Consider the following 24,868-nt stretch of genomic DNA (forward strand, 5'->3'; position numbering starts at 1 on the left):
CAGCTGTGTTACTCACTCTCTGAAAAACTCTGCCTTTCACGCCAAGAGCCCACTCTACTAGAGGCATTGGGGCCACTCTGGCTTTCATTGCAAATGTACCCCTTGACACCATTTGCAAAGCAGCTACTTGGAGCTCTATTCACACTTTTACTCAGCATTACTGCATTGACACCCATTCCAAGGCAGATACACAAGTGGGACAAGCGGTTCTAAGACACTTATTTGCTCATGACCCTTCTCACATCCCACCTCCTTCTTCAGGTACTGCTCGCTAATCTATGCACAGCATGTGATCTAAGCAGATTCCACAAGCCTCAGAAGGGATACATTACTCACCGTAATCGTATTTCTGATGCTTGTATCAGCTTAGATTCACATGCGACCCACCCTTCCTCCCCTCTGAGAGAAGGCGCATGGTTGCTTGTAGTCTTACCTTTCTATCTATCTGCTTGGATTATCTGTACTCACGCTACTCCTCATGCTACCTCATGTCAGAAAAAATACAATCTGAGAATCCTAGACGCGTGAGGGATTTTGGTTACAGTGGACGTCACACTAGGGATAGTATTACTGGCACGCCCTGTGTCGACGCCCATTTTCGAGTTTCGAAAAACAAACTGTAATACACCGCAGCTTCCACTAGATGTCGGCCTATGCACAGCATGTGAATCTAAGCAGATATAAGCATCAGAAATACGATTACGGTGAGTAATGTATCTTATATTTTGTCATGTTTCAGACACCACATCGCTTGTCCCTTCTTCCTTGAACATCACATGAAGGTAGCTAAGAGTAGCAATTGCAACCCCTGCAGCATGGTCCTTGCGACCTCTGTAAGCCCCTTAACAATACTTCGTGATTTAAACAATTGCATTTCTGATCTGCGTGTTTGTGTGAGTGCGCCATCAATCACTGCACCTCAATGCCCTTTCTTTAGTCAAAGACCGTGCAATGTCACTTCCTGTGATGTCATTGAGGAGTCAAATACCACGTGAGGTTACTTCCGTGAACCCGGTGCTTTTGATATAACGCCACTCTCTCCATCCCTCCCTTTCTCTCCAACTGGACCAGCAGCCGGTAATCATTCGTGTAAATACGCCCACGGGACCCCAGTCAGCAGTCACATATGCATCTTGAAAATGTAAGCCTGCCCCCGAGGTGAGCAACTATTAGCTCATCTGGGTGAGCTCGTGTAAATGAAAAAATTAATGCAAGCACACCTGTTTGACAATTGTACTTTTTCTCTTTACTAGTAAATGTCACACATGCAGCACACATTCATTTTTAACTTGAACAAGACTTGTGTTCCTAGGTCATGGTTATGGTGTAGGTTCCCGATGTGTCATAATTACAATCTACTTCACCTCTGCGCCAGTCCGTTCTAATTCTTGGAAGCGCGTGCAGGAAAACAGGCAGGTCAGCAGTGCGCTTTCCAGACTTTTGCAATTCAGCTTTGTTGGGTGAAGCCGAATGCAGCAATATCAGTAACACGTGTTCATGGTTTATTGGACAGCTGCATTGCCACACATCACTCCTTCCTTAGGCTCGTCCACCTTTGTGCAGTTGGAAGCTCTTTTTCCACACCCCACAGTAGGCCTCACCTTGTCCTGCTTTCCATTACGAAGCCTGACAACCGGCCACCAGTGCTGGGGCCAGAATGTTATCACAGAAAGACGGTGCTTTAAGTATAGGAGAAATTGATGGGAATGGGGGCTCTAGTGGGTGTGGCCTAAGTGTCGGGCTTTGCTTGACTTGTGTTGGGCATGATTTAAAGGGGGCTTGTGGCTTAGGCAAGGGCCACCCGCCCCAAACAACACATCATGAGACCCTGCATACAAAATGTTGGGTCACTCTGTATGGTCTCAGATGATCTTGTTTGCACCCAGTCGGCATATTGCAAATAAATCTCCCTGTCTCTGTTTGTAAATACATTTCTGTCTCTAAATTAATCATTCTGTCGATAAACAATGCAGTTCGTGAGTAAATAAATCATCCTCATTTCACAAATAAATCACTTATGAGAAAGGGTATGGGGACAAATAGCACCAATGTGGGTTTCTGCCTGCTTTGCATAAAATCAAAGCGCATTTGAGAACATAAGAACGACCACAGATTTTTATATTTGACAACTATGTCTGTAATAGTGATTCAAGAATGCAACCCTTCAGTGAATGTAATGCACACTGAGCTTGGTGCTCATTTAACTTGTCACAACACCTCGCCCCCCCAACAATAAAATAGCTGTAAAAGCAACCCATAAATGTTTTCAGATTGAAGTCTCGGCTGTCCTGCTTGATGAGAGGATGTCTTTTAATTTCCCTAAATGTGTTTTTAGCACAGCTTTTGAAATTGATGTGTCCCTGCAATTCTCAACTTGCGCGAGTCTAGTGTGGCACGCTTTCAGACTCCTGGCATGTGCACAGGAGAAATCAAGTCATGTATTTTTGAGTGGGGAGAGTGGCAGAGAGAGCGCTGGCAGTGCCCCTGCTCGGGAGCAGTTTTTGGAAACTGTCGGGCCCACTTGAAGCCCTGCCGATGGAGCATAATGACAGAGGTGCTGACGGGCAGTGCTAGGTCATGCGTCCTTTCAATATTCCCTGTCCAGTGAGCCACATCTGGGCTGCGCCGCTGAAGCCACTGAATTCTCCAGTGCAATGGGGCACATGGCAGTGTTTCATTGTGGGCTACGGGTAGCATTAGTGCAGGCTGTGATTCATTTGTAGGATCAGTGTCGCGTGAGACTGCGTGAAAGCTTTGTGTCGTGGTCTCGCTGGTCAGGTGCTGTAAGAAAGCAGATTCGTGGCCCACGTTGAATTTGTGTAGGGGCCTGAGACTGTCGTTTGTCCCATTATGGCCTCAGCAGGCTCGATTTGCTGGGCAGAATGTGGGCCTTCGTCAGTGGTTCCGCTGTTCCCCTGGTTACAGTGGGACGTCTCTAGGTCTGCTGCCGTGAGCAGCTTCTGAACAAATTGCAGTGGTCTACTTTTGGGGCAGTTTCAGTAGTTCGCCTGTAGAAGTATTTCAAAAGAGTCACGTATGGGTCTGCTTTGGTAGAATGACTGTGGGCTTGTGATAGTGAACTGCGTATTTGCTTTGACTGTAAACTGGCTTTGCTGGGATGTGGTGGTCTGTCATCCATTCAGTGGCATACTGTTGGCAGTCTCGGGAGGATAGCTCAGGGGCAACTTGCTCGCCTTGGAAGCAAGACACCACAGAGCACCAGGTCGCGCTTAGAACCCTCTTGGTATTAAGCGCGTTATAAATAGCCTGTCATGTATCATATCATATCATATGCTTGTATGGTTGGCTTGGGGGGTAGACAGGATATCCACTTAGGGCTTGTGCATTTTGGCGTTACTTATAGCATTCTCCAGCATGGGGTCTGGCATGGATTCACATGCTCATGAATATTCCCCGTCGTCAGGCTGGGAATCATCGGTAAAGAAAAAATCAGTATCAGTTTCGTTTCTGATCTGTCTTTCTTAGTAGTAACCAATCACTGATCTCTGGGTCATACTGCCCCCAGCCAATGACTGCCCTCTCCCTAAGCCCCGCCTCTTGCAGCCATCCTCAGATTTTTACCGCACGCTCAAGTGTTGGGAGTCCTCGTGCTTTAGCTCCCGAGTTTTTGCTGCGTTTTCGTGCTTTTTCAGGAGATTTTCTCATTTTTTCGGTTTAATCGAGCCTCAAGCTCCACCGTTTCTACTTCCGATAACGGGGACCCGTTTCGGAATTCTTCTACTCCCCTCAAGGGTGAAGTTTTCGTTACGTTTACGCTTCTTGTAGGATTCTAGAAGATCTGCGGCCTACCTCAACGGACATGGCCCAGGACAAGGGAAGCTCGACGCCCGGATCCAAGCTGTTCAGGTGCTGCCCTGGATGCAGATTACAAAACGTTTTCAAGGAGGACGAGCATTCGCGATGTCTCCACTGCCTTCATGAGGACAAGACGCACGTGGAGAAGGACTGTGCGTTCTGCAAGAACCTTTCGGAACGGACCAAACAAGATCGTGGATCCCGCCTCGACGCCTGGCTGGAGAAGGGCACAGCAGGTGAGAAGGCGAAGAAAAAGTCTGAGCGGGCTTCTAAGTCCTGTGAGGGCGCCCCGGCGACGGGGGTCCAACAGAAGGCCAAGCACCGCGAGTCCGCGGGCACCGGGAGCGCCGAAAGGTCGGGCTCTTCGGCTGCCAGGCAGGGCGCGACTCCCCCGGCACGTTCAACCACAAGGCAGCGCTCTGGTTCGGGGAAGAGGAAGTCTGAGAACCCGGGTAAGCTGCTGGAGCGGCCCCGGTCGATCTCGAAGGGGGAGCGAGGCGCTGACCCTCCCCGTAAGGCAAAGGTCCAGGACGCACCTAAGGTGGTGAGGGCTTTGATCCAGCCGGCAAAGGCCTCTATCGAAGTGGTCGCTGCGACCCTGGCGAAGCCGGCTGAGACTATGCCAGTGGAAACGGCCTTTGGGCCCAGAGTATCCCTGCCACCGCGGAGGGAATCCTCTTTCCAGCCCATCGTTAAGACCCCCGTGAAGTCCCCGGCGGAAAAAGAGGGGGGGGGCAGTGGCCATTACAGACTCGGAATCAGCCTCTGAGGAGGATCTGGTGGAAACCGGGAAGGGCCTCAACGAGAGGTTCATAGGCCTCAATGAGAAGTTCGAGAAGGTTCGATCCCAGGGGACGGTCCCCGCTGATGTGATCGAAGATAGCGACGATGGCAACGAAGAGGGCCCAGTGGAGCGGCCATCCCGTCCGTCGCAGCCATTACCCGAGCCCCAGGTTAGCTCAGCGGCCATTTTGTTGGCGATCCAATCCTTATGTACTGAGATAAGACCGAGATTACCACGGACCCCGACGGAGGATCCAGAACCAGGCCCGTCGGGAAGCCCTCCGAATAAGCGGAGGAGAGTCCACCCCTCTCCTCCCTTCGTGCCCGCGAGGCTTGTGGACCCCTCATCCCCCTCGCCGGACCCTAGAGAGGATACGGCGACAGATACAGCGACGGGGACGGACGACGATGGCGGCGATGACACAAGGGACATCCCGTCATCACCCCCCTCCCCTCGGGCATCTCCAGCCGACGAAATTGGCTGCTTTCAGGCCATGATAACCAGGCCATCCGAGCTCTTCCAGCTCTGCCCTGAAGAACAAAAAAAGGAAGGGTTTCTTTACCAACGACGGGAGGCCAAGAGGAAGGCGGTCCTCGCGGTGCCGTTGCTCGACGACATCTGGGACGAGGGGCTTGCTATCCTCAAGAACCCTTCCACGACACCCGCCAAGAGGGACAGGTACGAGAAGTACTGAGTCCCTGATGCCGCCCCCTTGTGCCTCAGGGCCTAGCCCACGCCGGACTCTGTCGTCTCGGCAGCGGCCAAGAAGAAAGCAGCGGGTGTGGCGGCTTCAACTTCCACTTCCCCGCCGGACAGCGAGGGCAAGAAGTTGGACTCCATGGGACGACAAGTCATCTCGTCGGCGGCGACGATTAAGGTGGCCAATGCCTTAGCGATCGTCGCCCACTACGACAGGGAGCTTTGGTTCAAGATAGCTCCCCTGCTAGACTTCCTACCGGACGACAAGAGGGCGGAGGCCCTACAAATTCTGCAGGAAGGCGAGGCGGCATCGGATCACGCCATAATGGTGGCAACGGACATTGCCGATACCGGTTTTCGCCAACTGGGCAGCAGAGTTTGCCTCCGACGACGAGGATGGCTCAAGGCGACGGACTTTCGCCAGGATGTCCAGACCAGAGTGTTGGATATGCCGTTCGACGGAAACAACCTTTTTGGTAAGGCGGTGGACGAGTCGCTCCAGGCCATCAAGACTGACTCAGAGACTGCCGGGGCCCTAGGGGTACTTCAACAACGACGGCCCTTTTGGAGCTCTGGAGGCAGACAAGGTGCCTCCAAGGGATCCAGCGGTGGCTCTTCTACATACCGCCAGGCGGCCCGCTCCTCGTCCCAGGAGGCCTACAGAGGTCACGGCAAGCAAGGGGGATCCCGCCGTCATCGTCAAGCAGGCCAAGACGGCAAGCCCTGCTCCAAGCAAGACTGACCAGGCCATGTCGTCGGGCCCCCACCGAAGCACCCCGGTGGGAGGCCGGCTGACGAAGTTCGTCAGCGTGTGGGAGTCCTTCTCCACCGACCGTTGAGTGCTGGACACCCTGGCCAACGGGCACTCGCTGGAATTCCAAAAGAAGTGCCCTCGCATTCCTCCCATGGCCAGGAAGGAGAATCACGTCCCTCAACTGCTGTTGGAGGTAAGGGCGATGCTCAAGAAAGGAGGCTCCGGGGCTCCGAGTGTACTCAAGGTACTTCCTCGTCAGAAAGAAGACAGGCGGTTGGCGCCCCATCCTGGACCTGCGTCGGTTAAACAAATACATCAAGGCGCAGAAATTCAGGATGGTCACCCTCCATCATGTGCTGGGACAGCTGGAGGAGGGCTACTTCCTATCGTCGTTGGACCTGGAGGATGCTTACTTCCACATCCCCATTCTAAAAGGACACAAAGTTTCTCAGGTTCGTGGTTCAGGGATGCCACTACCAATTCAGAGCCCTGCCGTTCGGATTAAAGTCGGCACCCAGGGTATTCACCAAGTGCCTAGCACCAGTAGCGGCGGGGCTGCGCCTGCAGGGGATCCACGTCTACCCCTACCTGGACGACTGGCTAATCCGGGCAAGGACAAGAGAAGTCACCGTTGAACACACAGCGAGGACCATCCGGCTGCTCACGGAACTGGGATTCGCCATCAACTACCCCAAATCCCACCTGGTTCCATCGCAAGTAGCAATATTTCTGGGAGCGAAGCTCGATACAGCGGGGCAATTGGCCTCCCCGTCAGAGGAGAGGACGAAGGCCATTCTGGGCAAGGTGCAGCACCTGCTAGCCACGGACGTGGCCAGGGTGAGGTCCATCAAGTCCCTCCTCGGGATGATGTCCTCATGCATCTATCTTGTACCCCTTTGCAGACTTCGGATGTGTCCGCTACAGGAGTTCTTCGACGCCTGCTGGTTTAAGGCTACGGGCGGCTTCGAAGACAGGATCCCTCTCGACGAGGAGTTCCGTCGGGGGATCCTATAGTGGGGTACCCGCGCACACCTCACTACAGGCACGGACTTTCAGACACTGGCGTTTCAGGAGACAGTGACGACGGACGCCTGTCTGGAGGGTTGGGGGGCCCACACCGGAGATCTCCACGCAAGAGGCCTTTGGCTCCCGGAGGAGAGGTCTCTCCACATCAACATTCTGGAGCTCCGAGCAGTGTTCTGGGCGCTCAATTCATTCCTTCCGTCCCTCAAGGACAAAGTGGTGAGGATCTTCACCGACAACATCACCATGATGTTCTACATACGGAAGCAGGGGGGCACTAGATCCCCAGCCCTATCTAAGGAGGCCCAGGATCTGTGGCACTGGGCTGTCGCTCAGGGGATGTTGCTGGTTCCCTTCCACTTGGCAGGAATAAAAACCACCATCGCCGACTCACTCAGCAGGGAGCTGCGCTCGTGCCACGACTGGGAACTACGTCAGGACCAGGTGGATCGGCTCTTTCGACGATGGGGCAAACCCTGGATGGACCTTTTTGCGACGGCAACGAACTCCAAGTGCCAGAGGTTCGCCAGCAGGTTCCCGCAGCCGAGGAGCATGGGCGATGCTTTCTCGTTCCCCTGGGACGGCCTGTTTCTATACGTGTTCCCTCCGTTGCCGTTGCTGCTCCGCCTCATCAACCAGCTCAAGAAGTCCAGGAGCAGAATGATCCTCGTCGCACTGGCGTGGCCGAGGCAGATCTGGTTCCCGGACCTTCTGGACTTGTCGACGTCCCCACCAGTCAAGCTGCCGGCGGACGTGGATCTTCTCTCCATAGAAGGAAGCGCTATTCTTCATCATGACCCAGAGTCGCTGAACTTGCAGGCCTGGCTCCTGCAGAACTAGAGTTTGGAGGGTAGGTTATCCCGGCTGACTGCAGAGAGGTTCTTGCAAAAGCCAGGGCGTCCTCAACTCTCAAGTGTTACGGTCATAAGTGGAAGAGGTTCTCTGTCTGGTGCCGTGCACAGAAAATTAACCCTCTGCGGATTACGGCCCCTCAAGTACTGCCGTACCTACTGTCGCTGGGCAAAGCTGGACTGGCTCACGCCTCCATCAAAATACAAATGTCTGCCATCTCCCGATATACCAGGACTACGGGACGGGCATCCTTGTGGTCTTATCGGCTGGTGAAGGAATTTATGAAGGGACTATTCCGATCGTTCCTGCCGGTGAAGGCTCCTACCCCGGCGTGGGAGCTTAATGTGGTGCTGACCAGGCTCATGGGGGCCCCATTCGAGCCTATGCATTCGGTGCCTTTGAAGTTCCTGTCATGGAAGACAGCATTCCTCGTGGCCATCACCTCCGCACGACGAGTGGGAGAGATCCTGGCCCTACCTTGCAAGCCTCCATACTTGACTTTAAATGACACGAGGGTGGTGCTGAGGATGCATCCTTCCTTCATGCCCAAGGTGCCGTCGGACTTTCACCTCAACGAGCCCTTGGTGTTAACAGTTTTCTTCCCGTCGCCTTCGACGCCGGCCGAGAGGACTTTGCACTCACAGGATGTAGCTAGGGCGCTGAAGTTCTACGTGGACCGCACAAAGAGTTTTCAGACGACGTCACAACTGTTTGTGAACTTTGGGTCTGTGAATCAAGGGATTCTCGAAGACTTCCATTTCCAGATGGCTCTCCGGCTGTATCATGCACAGTCACCGGTTGGCAAACCGACCGCTGCCCGGCCGTCCGAGAGCCCATTCGACCAGAGCAATCGCTGCTACCATGGCGTTCCTGTCTGGTGTGCCCCTGCTTAACATCTGCAGGGCTGCTACGCGGAGGTCGACGCACACCTTCACAAGAATCTACTGCGTCAATCGGGACTCCAGGGAGGAGTCCAGGGTCGGCCAAGCAGTGCTGCACAACCTGTTCGCCTAAGGTGAGCCTGGTGAGGAGGTAAAAATTGCTTAATGTTGAGTTTTGGATGTAATGCTTAATGTTGAGCCTTTGCCACCTCCCGTGGTTGTGCATGTGTATACTGCTATGTATTTTTTTATTCATGAGCATGTGAATCCATGCCAGACCCCATGCTGGAGAAGGAACAAGTTACTTACCTGTAACTGTTGTTCTCCAGCATGGGTCTGGCATGGATTCACATGCGAACCCTCCCGCCTACCCCTCTGCGGCTCTTCACTTGGTCATACTGCCACTTTTTGCGTGCTACCAAATCTGAGGATGGCTGCCAGAGGCGGGGCTTAGTGAGAGGGCAGACATTGGCTGGGGGCAGTATGACCCAATGATCAGTGATTAGTTACTACTAAGAAAGACAGATCAGAAACAAAACTGATACTGATTTTTTCTTTACCGAGGATTCCCAGCCTGACGACGGAGAATATTCATGAGCATGTGAATCCATGCCAGACCCATGCTGGAGAACAACAGTTACAGGTAAGTAACTTGTTCCTTATCGGGGCTGACAGGCAGTGCTTCTTCAGCAGGGATTTTTGTGAGGAATCAGGAGGCCGTGTGATATGTTGTGCTGTGGGTACTGCTGGGGACCCTCTGGTGTCAGCACTGTAGACCACATGTTGGACCTGTGTCCGTGTTGTGGATGTCAGGTCGCAGGAACCATTGCCACTGGGTGGGCAATGGTTTGCGCCGTTATCCTACACGGCTGATCATGAAAGAGGTCTGTGAGCAGGCAGAGAAGCCCGGCCCATGATATGTTTGCGTGCCACAGCATTCCTTGCTGCAGATGGATTAGACACCAAGTCTGTGGTGGCCCATGTTGCGGTCCCCTGAGCATTGACAATGTTGCGCGGACCATCTGTTGCCGAAATTATCCCACCCCCCACCCTGAGGAGGTCACGTGTAGAAACACCATAATGGCTGGGCACTTTTTTAGTGCACATTTATATCCGCATGCATGAACATATACACCACACCGCTGTTTCCAACTATCCCGTAGCACTGCTCGCTCACTTTCACCCCATGCCTCTGAACTTAACCAGTTTCTTTCCTCTCCCCTCCCCAGCCTCCAATTCTCTTTCCATTCTCCTCTTGATCTCTCTTCTCTGCATAAGTTCCATGTACATCTAGCTCTCGTCGCTGTACTCCCTCAGTACACTCTCTCCCACAATTCTCACTCTGTTCAGCAACTCCCGCCGTCTCACTTTCTTTTCTCCTCACCTTCCACTCACCATTCTATCGCTCTTTGCATATGTCCCACTTCCCTCCCTTTTTTGCTTTCACCCTATATTGTGCCTCTATTCCCCTCTCTGCCCACCCTTCAGCCTATTTTCAATGTACCCACATTTCCCCCTCTCTACTCTTCCCACTCACCGTCTACCACTCAACCCTATCCAGTGTCCCCATATGTTTATCCCTCATTGCACTCGCCACCGTGTCTCCGTTCCCCGTGCTTTACATTCTCTGCAGTCCTGCATCTTCTTTATGTAATGCCTGAACCCACTCTCCCACTCGTTTCCTCCTTTCTTCTCTCTGTACACTGTGTTGCTCCACTCTTTATTGATAGTCAATATCTCTTGTTTCGCCCGCTTCTTCCCCTTCCTTAATCCACTCAACTATATGCCCCTTACCTCTCTTGATCCACTCTTGCTTTATCTCACCTTCTTCTGGCTCTTGTCCTCCGATCTCGCCTCCCTTTTCCACAATCCGTATATGTCCCTCCTCTCACCGTTTTCACAAGCTCTCTTTCTTCCTTATTTTCATATTCTTCAATTCTCACTAACTCTCCTGGTCTCACACTAATCTCCCCATATCTCTATTCCATTATCCTCTGTCCAGTATTGCCCTCTCTCTCCACTCATTGTTTTCCATCTCCCATTCCACTTCTCATATGTCATTGCTGTCTTTCCACTCTCCCTGTATGCCCTTGATTCTTTCCACTCTCCCTCCACACTTCACAATCACTTTCTCTTTATATTCTTCCCTAAAGCTCTCAGATCTCCCTTCGTTACACTTCTTCTCAACACTCCTTCGTAACTCTCCTCCACCCTCTCAGTAATCATTTCATCTTCTCTTCCACCCACTTTTCTCTCGTCCCTCTTTATGCCTCCTGCCTCTTCTTTCCGACTTACATCAATAGCCTGTTCGCACTCCCTCGCTCCTCACTACCTCTTTCCACTCCTTGTCTTTCCCTCTCCTCCTCCTTTCTGCTCTCTCCAATATCTCGCCTCATGTCACTTTCCTTTTATTGTTCCCATGTCTTCCCTGTGTCTAATTATCCCCATATCTGGCCTAGTCGTGCCTATAACTGCCTTATGCTGCAGCTCCCTTTGATGCCACACACTGCCGTGTGCTCCCTTGATTTCATCTGTGTTCGCCAGCCCAGTGTGTTGTGAATCTCCAGACCCTTTTCAACATCTGCTGCATCTTTGAGTCAAGAGGAACAAGGGTGGCCCTCCATCCACATTAACGGGTCATTAATGTGAGACAAGCACAATGATGGAGCCAGTTAGGTGGGTAAGCAGCTTCTAATAGAAGTACAAAATTGCATTTTTTGACAATAATCGACCTACCACTAAAATCTATATTCACCAACAAGATAGCATGGTGAGTTAATCCCCTCACTCCAGACATTTGTCTACACTCTGCTGGACACAGATTGGGCATTGGAATTCCAGCAGGGCCGACTTACATTGGCATTCATTATCCTGCCCCCAAGTGACATCACAGGAATGGCACACGACCTTCAGATGCGTCTAACACCCGTTTATCCTGGCGCTCTCATTTCAGCCAGATATAAGAACGAAGACAAGTTTTGTCCACGATCACAGATTTGGGCAATGTCATTTTCCAGAATTGATGTGGAGCCTATATGTAAAACATGCTTAATGCAGTACTTGTAACAGGGTCTCAAATGAAGGCTACAGCTAGTGTATGAAACATCAATAGATCTATTGTAGAGGAGCAGGTGGCTAGCTAGATCCTCAGCTCCCGCCTCCTCACCTCCATCATACTGGAATAGCAGGAGAAGATCCCATTGTGGGACACCAGATATCATCCTAATAGCACATTGAGGGTATAGGAGATGTTATGCACTCAGACAACTATACCAAATGTACTGAAAGGGTGGAAGGATGTCGGCACACACCATTTGACATCATAGTCTCGGGAGGATAGCTCAGGGGCAACGTGCTTGTCTTGGAAGCAAGATGACGCAGAGCAACACAGGTTCGATCCCTGGGACCGCGCTTAGAATCCTCTGGGTATTGAGCGCATTATAAATAACCAATTACAATTACAATAGTGCTATAAGTGAATCCTGACAAGGACAGAGTGACGTCATGAATGGAAGACACAAAGACGCACTGAAATGATATGCAAATACTTAAGAATAAAGATGTAACTGAAGTCACAAGAGAAACATGGAATCCATACAAAGAAAACATATATGCAAACAAGATAAAGTAACCTGCTGACTAATAAGTGCATATACACAGAAACACAAGGCAGAAGAGACATATGGAAGCTTGCGGCAGAGGAAAACACGATGTGGCTAAAGCAGCTATGATGGAAAGACGGATGTCGGACCCCATGATGGAAAGATGGATGTTGGACTCGCATTAAAACCAATCAAGCTACCTCGGAGACAGACCAGGGCTGCAGAGTCAGGAGACGCTGGAGTAACAGCTTTGTGTGAAGAATAAAGAGGAGTCTATTGGCCTGGGATCAAGGATGCTAATCAAGGATGCTACTCCAAGGAATAATTGCAAGGCACAAGGGGAATCAAAAGGATAAGCCATCTAATGACATATTTCTCTTAGATTAAGCAAAGAGGAAAACATCTGCAAAAGCCAAGTATTGGACAAATGAAGATGCAAAAAGCCTATGCAAGGTCGAGTAAGCAAGTCTCTAGAGGCAGAGAGGAGTAATGACACCCAGTATAATTGAATCAAATAGCATTAAATAAATGGTTGAGATGGACAAATTTGCGGTCTCCCCACAAGTGATTCAGAAGGAGAAAACAAGGCTTATTAGGCTCTAGATAAAAATAATGGTGTAGTTGCACTCCCTTAAAAGTCCCAGAATAAAGAACAGAGTGCAAGGTCAACTTCAAAGGAGAAGCCTTGAATTAGGGCTGGACCGATGAGAGATGATGGACTAATTGGGAAAGCGGGGAGCTGTCTGAAGTTGCTCTCAGCACCTGGGTTCCATTTTGCTTACTTGCTGCTAACAAGCCGAAAGTCCAAGGTTGGGAAAGCATGCCAACCAGTCAGAGTGTCTATGTAGCAACATAATATACAATGTTGCAAAGGCCAATCCGCTACCATTTTTCTTCTATAATCAGTATTATACGTATTTAAAAGTATTCTACCTAACAGATAAGAGGCAGCCAACAGTGTCACTAACATTTATATATAATATAGGTACATATGCTCCCTTAACCAATCCCTCTCTTCAATAGGGTTTACAGTTTGCCACGTAGGATTACATCATAGCTGACGTACATTGAGGAATAAAACCTTTGTATGATTACATTTGGGTGAGAGTATGTGGACTAGAGCCTGTTGTACGATAGATTGCACTACTTTATTTTATGATAATAATAAAGTAGTACTTTGCTATATTCTGTCCGGTTATTTGGGTCAGAGATCTCTAATGGTAATTCCATCTAGAACATGAGACGCTGCAAGGTGCTAGAGCACACAAAGGACACAGAAGTACTCGTTATCTGTGGCTTTGATGTGTTAAACAAGACAAAAAAGCACTAGCCTGCGGCGGCATCTGCTTTTTGTTTACCTGAGAGCAAGATGCTGGACCAGCAGGGCCTGAATATTAAATCATTGACCGGGATTTAGTATCAACGAAATACCCTGGTTATAAATCTATCTAGGAGTCCACTAACACTACGAAAGAAAAAAACGATTGTGCGGGTGTAAGCTGAGGCCATCTGTCTCTCTGTCCATTTATCTTTAAAATATTTGACAATCAACCACATGTTGTCCCCCACAACCCAGAGCCGAACATAACATCTTAATGTCCTAGGCTTTGATACATGATATGATATGATAAGTCATTTATAATGGTATCCGGTCATTGCAGTGACAACCAAAGCATTGGCAGCCAAACCATCAAAAAAAAAGCATCTAAAGAAAAAAAACATCTAATGCATTTTATTAGATGGTAAAGGGTTTAGTTTAATAAAAATTGTTTTTTTAAAGTTAAAAGGGGGTTGCCCCCATTAAAAAAAATGCATTAGATGCTTTTTTTAGATGTCGTTTTTTAGATGGTATGGCATTAGATGCTTTTGCTGTCGATGGAATGACTATACACCTTTATAATGCGCCTGTAGACAAGTGTTTCTAGGAGCGGCAAGACAAGGTAGGGAAGACAGAGGGAGGTCAAAACAAACAATCTTACTAGGCTTTGTGTCATTCAGATCGTGCGAGTGCAGTGGGGAGAGGGAGAGGAGAAGTGCAGGGGGAGGTAAGGGGGAGGTGCAGTCAGGGCAACATTGCTCTGAGTAAGTGCAGTTGGGCAGCCGGCTCTGGGTAAGTGCAAGGAGGCAGGGGACGGTAGGGTTACAGATACAGCCCCCTTGCACTTGCACGGTTGGCTGGAGGCAGTACAGGGATTACTAGTCATGGGGGGGCCTGGTGTCCATTGAGGTACAGAGGAAGGCCAGGCAACCAGTCGGCACACCAGACAGGTATGTCAGCAGGGGAGAGTGAGAGAGAAAGGAGAAGCGAAAAGGAAGGTCTTGAATTGCTTCCAGAACCTTAGGTGGTCCTGCTCAAGTTTGAGAGGGGCAGGGAGGCCATTCCAGAGGGAGGCACCTGCAGAGGAGAGAGATCTATCCCCCCACTCTCTCCCGGGAGAAGCGGCTGACCATCAGAGAGTTGGAGTTGGAGTTGACTGAGGGCTCGAGAAGGAAGGTGTTTAGGAAGAGCGAGTTGGATGTAGTATAGGCCCCAGCCCCAGAAACTCTTGTGGACGATGTAGAGGGTCTTGAACTTGATCCTTTAAGCCACTATAAAACATTAGAGACTTTTCAGATCTGGAGAGATGCGATTCTTGGGCTTGAGGGCAAGGAAAAGTCTTGCAGTCCTGTTCTGGATTAGTTACAGAGGGCGGAGAGTGGAAGAAGGCAGATTTAGAAAGTGCTGTTGCAGTAGTCTAGCCTAGAAAGAACCAGGGCTCTGGAGAGCTTGAGCTTCTGGGAGAAAGTGAGAAAAGGAAGAATACCTCTGAGGAGGTGCAGCTGCTAGTGGGCCTTCTTACCAAGGTCTGTGATGTGAGGAGAGGAGAGAGAGTGGAGTCAAAGATGACCGCCAGATTTTTTGTCTCACAGGAAGGTGCAGGGAGAGGGCCCAAGGATGGTGGCCAGAGTGAAAGAGGGAAAGCTAGAGCAGGGGTACCAATGAGAAGGATCTCAGTCTTACTGGTGTTAAGGCAGAGATCGTTGGAGCGCACCATTCCTGAATTGTGAATTGACAGTCAGGAATGTGCGAGAGAGGAGAGGGTTCTGAGTTGAGCCTGGAAGAGAGCTGAGTGTCGTCCACAAAGCACTGAAAGTAAGAGGAGAAGGTAGAGATGAGATGGGCCAAAGGGACCAAGTAGACGTTGAAAAGCCAGGGTGAGAGGTTAGAGCCCTGGGGAACATGACAAGTGTGGAGAGGGAAGTGGTGGAGAGAAAGTACCCAAGTTGGAACTGGGAGAGTCGGTCCTAGAGGAAGAAGGTCAACCAAGCCACGGCCGTGATGCCCAGGTTCTCACGGAGACGATTGATCAGGATGGCATTATTGACTGTGTCACAAGCAGAGGAAAGATCAAGGAGGATGAGGACAGATGGAATGCTAGAGTCGACATTAGAGAGCAGATCTTCATGGGTATTCAGGAGAGCAGTTTACGTGACTCTGGCGGTTCTGAAGCCAGACTGATGGTCGTGGAGACAACCGACAAATTCTGTGTGGAGAGTTAGCTGGGAAATGGTAAGCTTTTCTAGGAGTTTTCCCAGGAAAGGAGTGACGGGGATCGGGCGGTAGTTTGACAGGCAGGAAAGATCAGCAGAAGGCTTCTTAAGGAGGGGGTGCACAAGGGAGTGCTTTAGGGGGAGGGGAAAGTTCCAGTGGCAAAAGAGTGATTGCAGAAATCGGCCAATGCTGGAGCGAGGTGTCGATGTGGTCCTTGATGGTTCTGGAGGAGCAGGGGAGCGTCTGCTTGGACAACACTTTCATAGACCAGACTTGTCTAGAAACAATGTCAGGAGTGATCACAGAGAAAGAGGAGAAAGTAGGAGGAGAGGGAAAAGGAGAGGTGGCTGGAGAGTGGTCAAGAGAGACAGAGGGGGAGGAAGAGGAGGAGGAGAGGACAGGATGTCCTGAGTTTTAGTGGTGAAGTGAGAAGCCAAATGTGTGCAGAGGGGCTGGGAGGGAACAGGACGGGTAGAGACTGTAGTGGGACTGGCCAGTTCCTTACAGAAGAGTTTGGCCATGTTGTTAGAGGCTGCAGAGATGTGGGCTTGGATGTGGGCTCTCTTCTTGGACAGGGCAGAGAGTCTGCATTTGCCTTTGGTGCAGGTGGCAGGCCAGTTTGTCAGAAGATGCGCCTGATGTCCTCTACTCCTCTCAGCCACCCTGCACTTGCATTTTAGGGTGGCCAGGTCTGAGTCATGCCAAGAGTTGCACTTGGAGGTAGGCTTGAGGCGGATTCTTGTGACAGGGGCAAGTACATCCAGGGGGTTAGAAATGGAGAGATGAGGGTTAGAGAGGGCTGTGCCAGAGTGTGATTCAGCCTCAGGCGTAGGAGGAGGCGGGAAAGTAGCAGCAAAGGCTTCCACTGACACACGGTTCATGGACCAGATGGATACATGACTCTTATTCAATCTTTTTTAGCGGGGTGAGGTGTGGGGAGGGGGGCTGCACTTCCCTCAAGAGTGGGCATCAATACATCTACGATTTTCAGAGCTCTATGTGCAAGGTGTTTCATTCAATGACCTTCTCCCAGGACCGGCACATGAATGAAGTTTCCACAAAGCCCTTTCAAATAAGGAGTTTGAGTGCGGAGGAGTGGGTCACTCCATGGCTCTCACTTCTGAGACTCTATGTCCAAAGCTTATTTTCTTAAACAGTGTTGCACCATAGCAGTGTCCTTGTCGAGTTTGCGTCCCCTCTCAACCATTCACATCACACTTGAAGGTGTTCAGTGTGAGCAGAGCCCAATCAGTGGCATAGCACACAATTTAGGGACACCCCTGCGAGCCATGCTGAGGTTCTTCCTGCCGCCAAGCACCTGAACAAAGCACAGGGCACACCACACCCTGGGCTGGTCCGGACCACCACCTGTGTGCAATGTCCATGATGATTATGCTGCTGCAGGGGCATGTACTACTCCAGGTGAAAGAAGGAAATGTTTTTTAATCAAAGCTTAAATGTTTCACCTCGCGTAGAAAGAAGGGGGCGGTGCCTCGTCCCAAAATATGGTAAGTTGTTTTATTGGAGGTTGTAAATATTTGGCACAAATATGCAATTGTGACTGAGTGAAGGGGTCAGAACTTACGAAAAAGGGTTGGGGAGAGCTTGTGGGGATTCTTCCCTCTCCCATGAGAAAATGTTGTGAATAATGGGTTAAAATGGTTCATTACACAGCACACTTTCTAGGAACATTTGGGTAGAAGGCCAGACAGTTTGCAATCTGTTTTGGAGGGTGTAAGGCAACTCATGGAAAAAAGTGCAATAGATAGAAGTCCCCAAAAGTGCACATGTGCATTTCCCAATGCATTGTCATGCTAGTGCCTTCACTATATGCCAGTATTAAAAACATTTGCATGCTGGCTGTGCCCATACATTTCCATGCTGGCTCCACCAACATATTCTTGTATTGCCATATAAGAACATATTCATGTTCGCTTTCAGATGTTTTTTTATAGTATAATTACTGGCCCTAGGCACAAAGCTGGCTCTCCCAATATATGCCAGTACTCCTATGTTAGAAAATACTGCTGTTTGTTTGGCCATTAAAAATGACATGTCACAATAAGAAAACATGTCCAAACTGGTTCCAATGTAAGCCAGTCTAGACCCATGAGCACACTTTTCATCCTTGCTTCATCATCGATGCTCAGTTGATAAAGTCCTGCTAGAGTAAGAAATATACAGACCGATACACCAAAACGTCAGTCTAGCGAGGTAATACTACTTATCATGCTTGCTTTATCAAAGATAATAAGTAATAAATATCATGCCGCAGAAAGCAATGGCTAGACTGACTGTACCAAAATGCCAGTCTAGTCAGGTAATGACATACATAAACTTGGCTTTGCTCGAAAATACCATTAAAACATGCAAAGTCAATAAAGGATATGTCACAAATTCTCAGGAGATCCCCAGTCTCCCCGTGCCATCCCCTTTAAGCCACTGGTACATCTCACATTCCTGCACACTGCATTCACACACACAATCACATTCATAATTATTCACTCACCCACAAACCTCTCATGTCCACTTGCACTGCATTCTCCACACTTCACACACACTTCACATCACATTTTAATTTTTTAAAAGCCGCCTTACCTGCTTCAGTTAACCCTTCCCCCTGGTTACATCTTTGCCTCATAGTATAAATTGTTGCATGTTTTCATCTGTGGCCAAACAAAAGCACAGAGGTGGCTCCAGAGCCCACCCTTTTCCTGTGACTAATGACAGAGTCATACTTGTGGCTGCCTTTAATGCTGTGGGTGCCGAGAACTGTGGTGTGGCAGTTGTAAGAGGCGTGTGAAAGTCAGCCTGGTTGGAAAATGCAGGCCTGGAACTGCCATGTGAGATGGCCACTCTGCTTCCGTTTATCTCTAGCGGGGTCACTAATGTACATGCTGTTTTATCCTCACAGGAGGGGTAAAATCCTGCTCCCTGAACTGCTTGGCTGAAGGATTCAACTTCTATACAGAGAGGGCGGCGGCAGTGACGGATGGAACCCTGTGTCGGCAGGATTCACACGATATCTGCGTCAACGGGGAATGCAAGGTAGTGTTTCTCACCTAGGATTCTACAGTTGATCTTCCATGCAAAGAAAAGTCCCCTATGGGCAATCTTGACCTCAAGGCTTTAGATCAGTGCCTGAAAATGTGTCTGTTCTGACCATAGCATGGTGGTCTGGATTAGGAAAATGTTACTTTTTATAATGAATTAAAGAGAGTTTGGTAACCATTTAGCCCACGCTGCTTTGGAGCACATGCAATCTGAGAGAGGTACTCGTAGTGGTTTTAGGAACACTAGAACATGAGATGAAGTGATTATCTACTCTTTCCCATAAATCCTGGATCATCCGCTGCGTAGAGGATAACCTCGCCTTTCCAAAGTCTCGCAAGGCCCGACTTTTCTTCTGGCACCTTGACTGTCTAATACACCGAAAACAGGTAGGCGGGCCATCGATGTTTCACATGAGGAGATTTCAAGAAAGTACGCAGCGCGCACAGAAAGGATTCCCGTAGACATGCATGACAGGAATTGCGATCTGCCAACCAAAAAAGTAAGCAGCTATGACTCATGGGCAGGGGTGCTGAGTACGGGGGCTGTGGGGACCGGGCCCCCCCCGGCAGAATGAAGTCGGGGCTGAGCCCCCCCACCCCGGCCGGAGAGAAGAGACGCAGTATGGATGGCCCTTTGTTCCATCCATACTGTGTATCACTCTGGCGGCCCGGGTAAAAGCCGGGGAAAAACGATGTTTAGAAATTGTGGGACAGATGCAAAGCAAGAGGCTCTTGTTTTGCATCTGTCCCCCAATTTCTAAAAATCGTTTTGGGTTGGGTATACTTCTACATCTGTGCACCGGGTGCACGGATGTAGAGGTACACCCAACCCAAAGCGATTTTTAGAAATGGAGGCACAGATGCAAAGCAAGTCTGTCCCTCAATTTCTAAAAATCGCTTTGGGTTTGGTGTATTTGTACATCTGTGCACCCCTCTTGACAAGAGGGCTGAACAGATGTAGAAGTACAGCCAACCCAGAAGGATTTTTAGAAATGGAGGTACAGATGCAAAGCGAGGGAGGGGGCTGGGAGCAGGGGCAGGGAGAGGGCAAATGAGAGTGTTTGCATGTCTCTGAGTGTGCACGTGGTGAGGGTGAATGCTATGGGCGGGGCATGGAGGCGTACGAGCCAGCACATTCTAGTAGAGCTGCCATATTTGAAATGGGGCAATGCTGGTACTCCTCAGTTAGCTGGCTATACTCTTGATGGGATAGTACTGCTGTAACAGGGCTTCTATAATTGTTGAATCTTCTCTACGATAATACTATGCTTTGGTTGAGGCAATGCTAGTTCATCTTAGTGGGGCTGCTATACTTTTGATGGGACAACATCAGCACTTCTCAGTTGAGCGGCTACACTCTTGACAAGGCCCAAGCACTTCTCAACAGATGTATTTCTTTTTATTTTAATTGATTATTTATAATGTGTTTACTACCCAGAGGTTTCTAAGCGCGGACCGAGGGAGCGAACCTGTGTTGCGCGGACCGAGGGAGCGAACCTGCGTTGCGCGAACCGAGGGAGCGAACCTGTGTTGCGCGGACCGAGGGAGCGAACCTGTGTTGTGCGGACCGAGGGATCAAACTTGTGTTGCTCTGTGTAGTCTTGCTTCCAAGGCGAGGACGTTGCCCCTGAGCTATCCTCCCGATACTCTAAAGATCTGAAGTACATTTAATGATACAGAACCAGAACTATTGAGCAAGTCTGTCATCAGAATAACTCAACACTGTTGTGGTTATACAAGAGCTCATATATTTAAAGGGACGGAATTACTCAGAATATAGCAGCACTATTCAATAACCCAAAGTTCTTAAGCATAGTTAATGTGAAAATTCTACACTTCTCACCGTTGGGACAGTACTGCCACTTCTCACAGAGGCTTCTACACCTTTTATGGGGCAGCACTGATCCAGCCTACTGCTCACATACTCAGAAGTGTCCTTTCTCAGAAGGACTGCAACACTATACCATTGTGTACTGTATGTTGAGTGCTTCTTCACCACCAATGTGGATTCATGGCTCTCTCCCAGTGTCTAAATAGTAGATCTGTCTACATTCAATTGGCAACAGGCATGTCTGGAGCTGCCTGCTGTCCATAAGCTGCCGCTCAGGATGTTGGGAGCCGTGATGGGGCAAGGGACAGAAGGCTCGAGCCTGTTGGATAGCAGAATCAGTGGGTCTTAAAACCTGCTCACTCCTTCTGGAGGGGCCATGGGGCAAAATGAGCCTGATCCCACACACAGGGGGTTGGTATCCCTTTATCTCTCCTGAATGAAATAATGAGCTCTCTCAGACACAAGTTATCACCCCTGCACACACATTGAATGAATATGGTATGGTTTTATAGGTCGAGAAAACTGGAGTGACAATTCAGAGTGTTTTAACAGAAATATAATTGTCTTCCCAGATGGGAGACTGACTCCATTAATATACATGAGGTCACTGAGATGACCAAGAGTGAAACTGTACATTCAGCTGTGAGATTACCAGCAACGGTTGGTACTATGCTGCAAGGAGTGAGGTGCCCACTCAATATGTCACACTGTTTATAGGTGTGAGACCCATCCTGAATGCTTGCCCAAAGAGCCTTGGCCAGAGTTTCACACTGAAGAAGTGAGCTTGTGATCCGGGGTCTGCAGCCCACACACACGCAGGGAATTCCCATGCTCCCACTTGCGAGATTTGCAACAAATTAGTGAGATTGTGCTCCAAGGTAGGAGGCACACGCACAGTCTTTGCTCTGCCGTTTGACACACTCACAGGATGTGACGGCATTTCGTTCTCCCATCCTAGTTGTGTTGCTCTGCCTTTTGAGGGCTACTACAACCTGGATGATTATAGAGGGGTGGAGTAGGGGCAGTGATGGCCTACTGGAATGCAACTCGAAGGCTTAAATCTCCTTCATACTTGACTTTGCCTCCACCCCCCCCCCCCCTCGCATGCTGTTGCTCCGAGTTGGCGACTACATGGAAATTTGCGGTCCTATAACTGCCAGCGATATCACATCCTGTATTTGGGCCCCCCCAGGAAATTCATAATTCGGCTCCCCTGCTCATGACCCACCATCCATCAAATGGAAGATGGCTGTATCCTGCATGGCACGGCCACACTCATCTGCAACTATCCGCTACTTGATCTCATATCGCACAACACCTCTGCCACTAGAATGCAGCTAAGTCCCAAGACACAATTTTGGTCTAACTAGACACGTAATCAGTCTCCTCAACTCACATACACTCCCGACAGCCTTCACAGCACCCAACCCCTAGCCAGTTCTACATGGGTCGCTAGCAGGGAATTAGCCACCCCTACTCGCTTTGGTCTGGCTAATATGCACACATGCATTCTCATACCTTATACTTCGGTCCTCCAAGGGCATTCACCTACAGCGCTTTGAAGCCATACGAATGGCACTAGGCACTGTACAAACAACATATGACATTACATGTTCGATGTTAAGATCATTATCCAGTGATGTTACCGAAAATGTTTTACTCAAGGCATTTTTTACCTAAAAAGAATTACTGAAAAAATCCTGATGTTTTAAAAAATATATATAAATAAGGACAAAGGGGATAAAACGGGTGGGGATGGGGGTTAAATAACCTGGGCAAATGGGGGGGGGGCTTGAGAGGGGTGACCCCGCCTCCCAAATAAAATAAAAAATAAAATTATGAATTATTAGGTACTACTTTTGGGTAAAAAATGCTTCAAGTAAAATGTTTTCGGTAAATTCCCATAGAACCGTAAGGATCATGTGTTCTCCCTTTCTAATGTATTTATAGATCTTATGTTAGAGCTACTGAGTATACTTGTATCCTTTGCTCGGTGTATGTCTGTGGTTTTTTTATGGACTTGGGTTGAACATAATTATTTTCTACATAGCATTTTCCTCCCAACCCAAGAAGTCTACACTCTTGAGAGATGTTTGTCTTATAACAGCACTACCCTATAGAGCAAAGAAAATTTCCTGGACAGAAAAGCTTACGTTTGAGCTAATTTTCATGCACAAAATGCATTGCTCATGTGGCTCTGAACTGATGGTGAAATTCCACTGATGGCTACTGGGTGGCACTCTGACATGGTTGACCTATTGCCAAAATGATATATTGTACATCATGTACATGTGTGTATGTAAATATACCTCAAGAGTATACTCAGCTTTCTTTTCTGAACATTTTAAAATAAACCATATAGATGTGTGCATATAGAATTAGGAATGCCTTTATAGACGGCCAAATTGTTTTCCCCACGTTCTGGGTTTCTGCCCTTGTCAATGTTACCCTTAGTCTTCGCATGTCACCATGTGAACACCAGCCATTAAGGAGACCAGCGCATCTAATCACCTGGCACCAGAGGCGCTATGGACTTGATGAATTATGCAGGTATGGTTAGCCAGGATTTTGTACCACACCATCAAAGATCTTGCACGCATCCTGCATCACATCGTCCAGCGTTGGAGCTGCCGGAGGCCTGCTCTTGTATCAAGTGCTCTGTAGAGTGAACCTAGACTGAAGGGTAACACAGAGCATTGTACGAGCGGCATCAAAGAGGCAGAAACTGAAGAGTGGCCCTTTCTGAAGAAAACAGAGGAGGGGTGCACCAGTCTTCACCAGGGGCTGATCGGGTTAAGGGCACGTCCATGATTAAAGTCCCTACTTGGGGCGGACTCCCAGCAGCCCTAGATAAGCAGCGGAGGCACATGCCTTTTTTTACTCTGTAAAAACATGAAAATACTCCCCAACAAAAAATAGGAAGCAAAAGGCACTGAGGTGCCTAGCCCTGCCTAAACCCACACAATTCCATGGACCTAATGAGATCAGTAGTACCAGCAGAGCACAGCCAAAGAAAAGACTTCTAATATTACAACCTGTAAAAGAAATTTGGGAGACACACAGATCTTCTCTTTTCCTGAATTCTCCTCTGATCTCTCTATCAAAGTTTCCAACTGTCTCTCTGCCATTAAATATTGGATAACATTGCACTCTGTGATGTTAAACTCTACCAAAATAGAGGAGCTCTTCTTCCCTGCCAAAAGATCTCTCGTCTCTTCCTCTGCCTATCTAGTTGCCACCTGACACTCATTCAGGGGCAGCATTTTGATATTACCTAAGTGGCCTTAACTTTGTGGTGTTCCTCTTGTTGAAGTTTGGCGGAAGAGCCCTGGGGTAGATCCCAATTCTGAAAGAAAACTGGTTTACAAGGACTTAAGTTGTGCGACCACATTTTAGTTCTACCAACATTTACAGGACACGGAAATCTAACCAAAAGGTCCTGAGACAAACTTCAACAAGGGGAACACCACAAGAAGACTTTTGCCTTAAACGACCAAGTGTCGAAACACGTGTCGGCTGTAGCAAGATAATAAATCCAATGCAATACAATATAATGTGATGACTCCAAAGAGTAATGTAATATACAACAGTCCGATAAGGAGCACTGTGCACTTCAACTAATACAGGCATAGTGTGAATCACCAGTACTACCAATCAATCCATAATATCAGAGGCTGCAGTGCTGAACTACCCCATTTTTTCATGCCTTTCATCAATTGTTCACTTCCCCTAAAATACTGTCCTAGACACTCTTAAGGTTTCTTGGGTCACTATTCTCCTGAAGAAGCCTACTTTGGATCCAGAAGGTCCAGGTAACTATTTCCCCTTAAACAACATTCCTTCCTTTTCGGGCTGAAATATTGGTAGATGTCGTCACCCACCAGGTTCAATAATGGGTTCAGATTCTGAAGGGTTGGGAGAAGTGGACTGGAACTGCGTGAATACCAGATGGTGAAATGCCCCATGTTACTTCACCTATGAGGCCTGGGTGCGCGATGACCCATGATTCCTTGCGCCTCCCTGTCATCAAGGTCCTTTTTG

At 49.0% G+C, this 24,868-nt stretch overlaps 1 protein-coding gene across 1 annotated transcript in view; it reads left to right on the top strand.

Moving 5' to 3' along the window:
* Positions 1-24,868, top strand: part of ADAMTS10 (ADAM metallopeptidase with thrombospondin type 1 motif 10) — a 932,646-nt gene that overhangs the window by 736,520 nt on the left and 171,258 nt on the right. The window contains exon 16 of the mRNA XM_069649542.1: positions 18,858-18,991. Coding sequence (XP_069505643.1) covers positions 18,858-18,991 — 134 coding nt within the window. The remainder of the gene's footprint in view (positions 1-18,857; positions 18,992-24,868) is intronic.

The sequence above is a fragment of the Ambystoma mexicanum genome, chromosome 1p (assembly GCF_040938575.1).
Source record: "Ambystoma mexicanum isolate Mex_15411 chromosome 1p, UKY_AmexF1_1, whole genome shotgun sequence".
Taxonomy (NCBI): Eukaryota; Metazoa; Chordata; class Amphibia; order Caudata; family Ambystomatidae; genus Ambystoma; species Ambystoma mexicanum.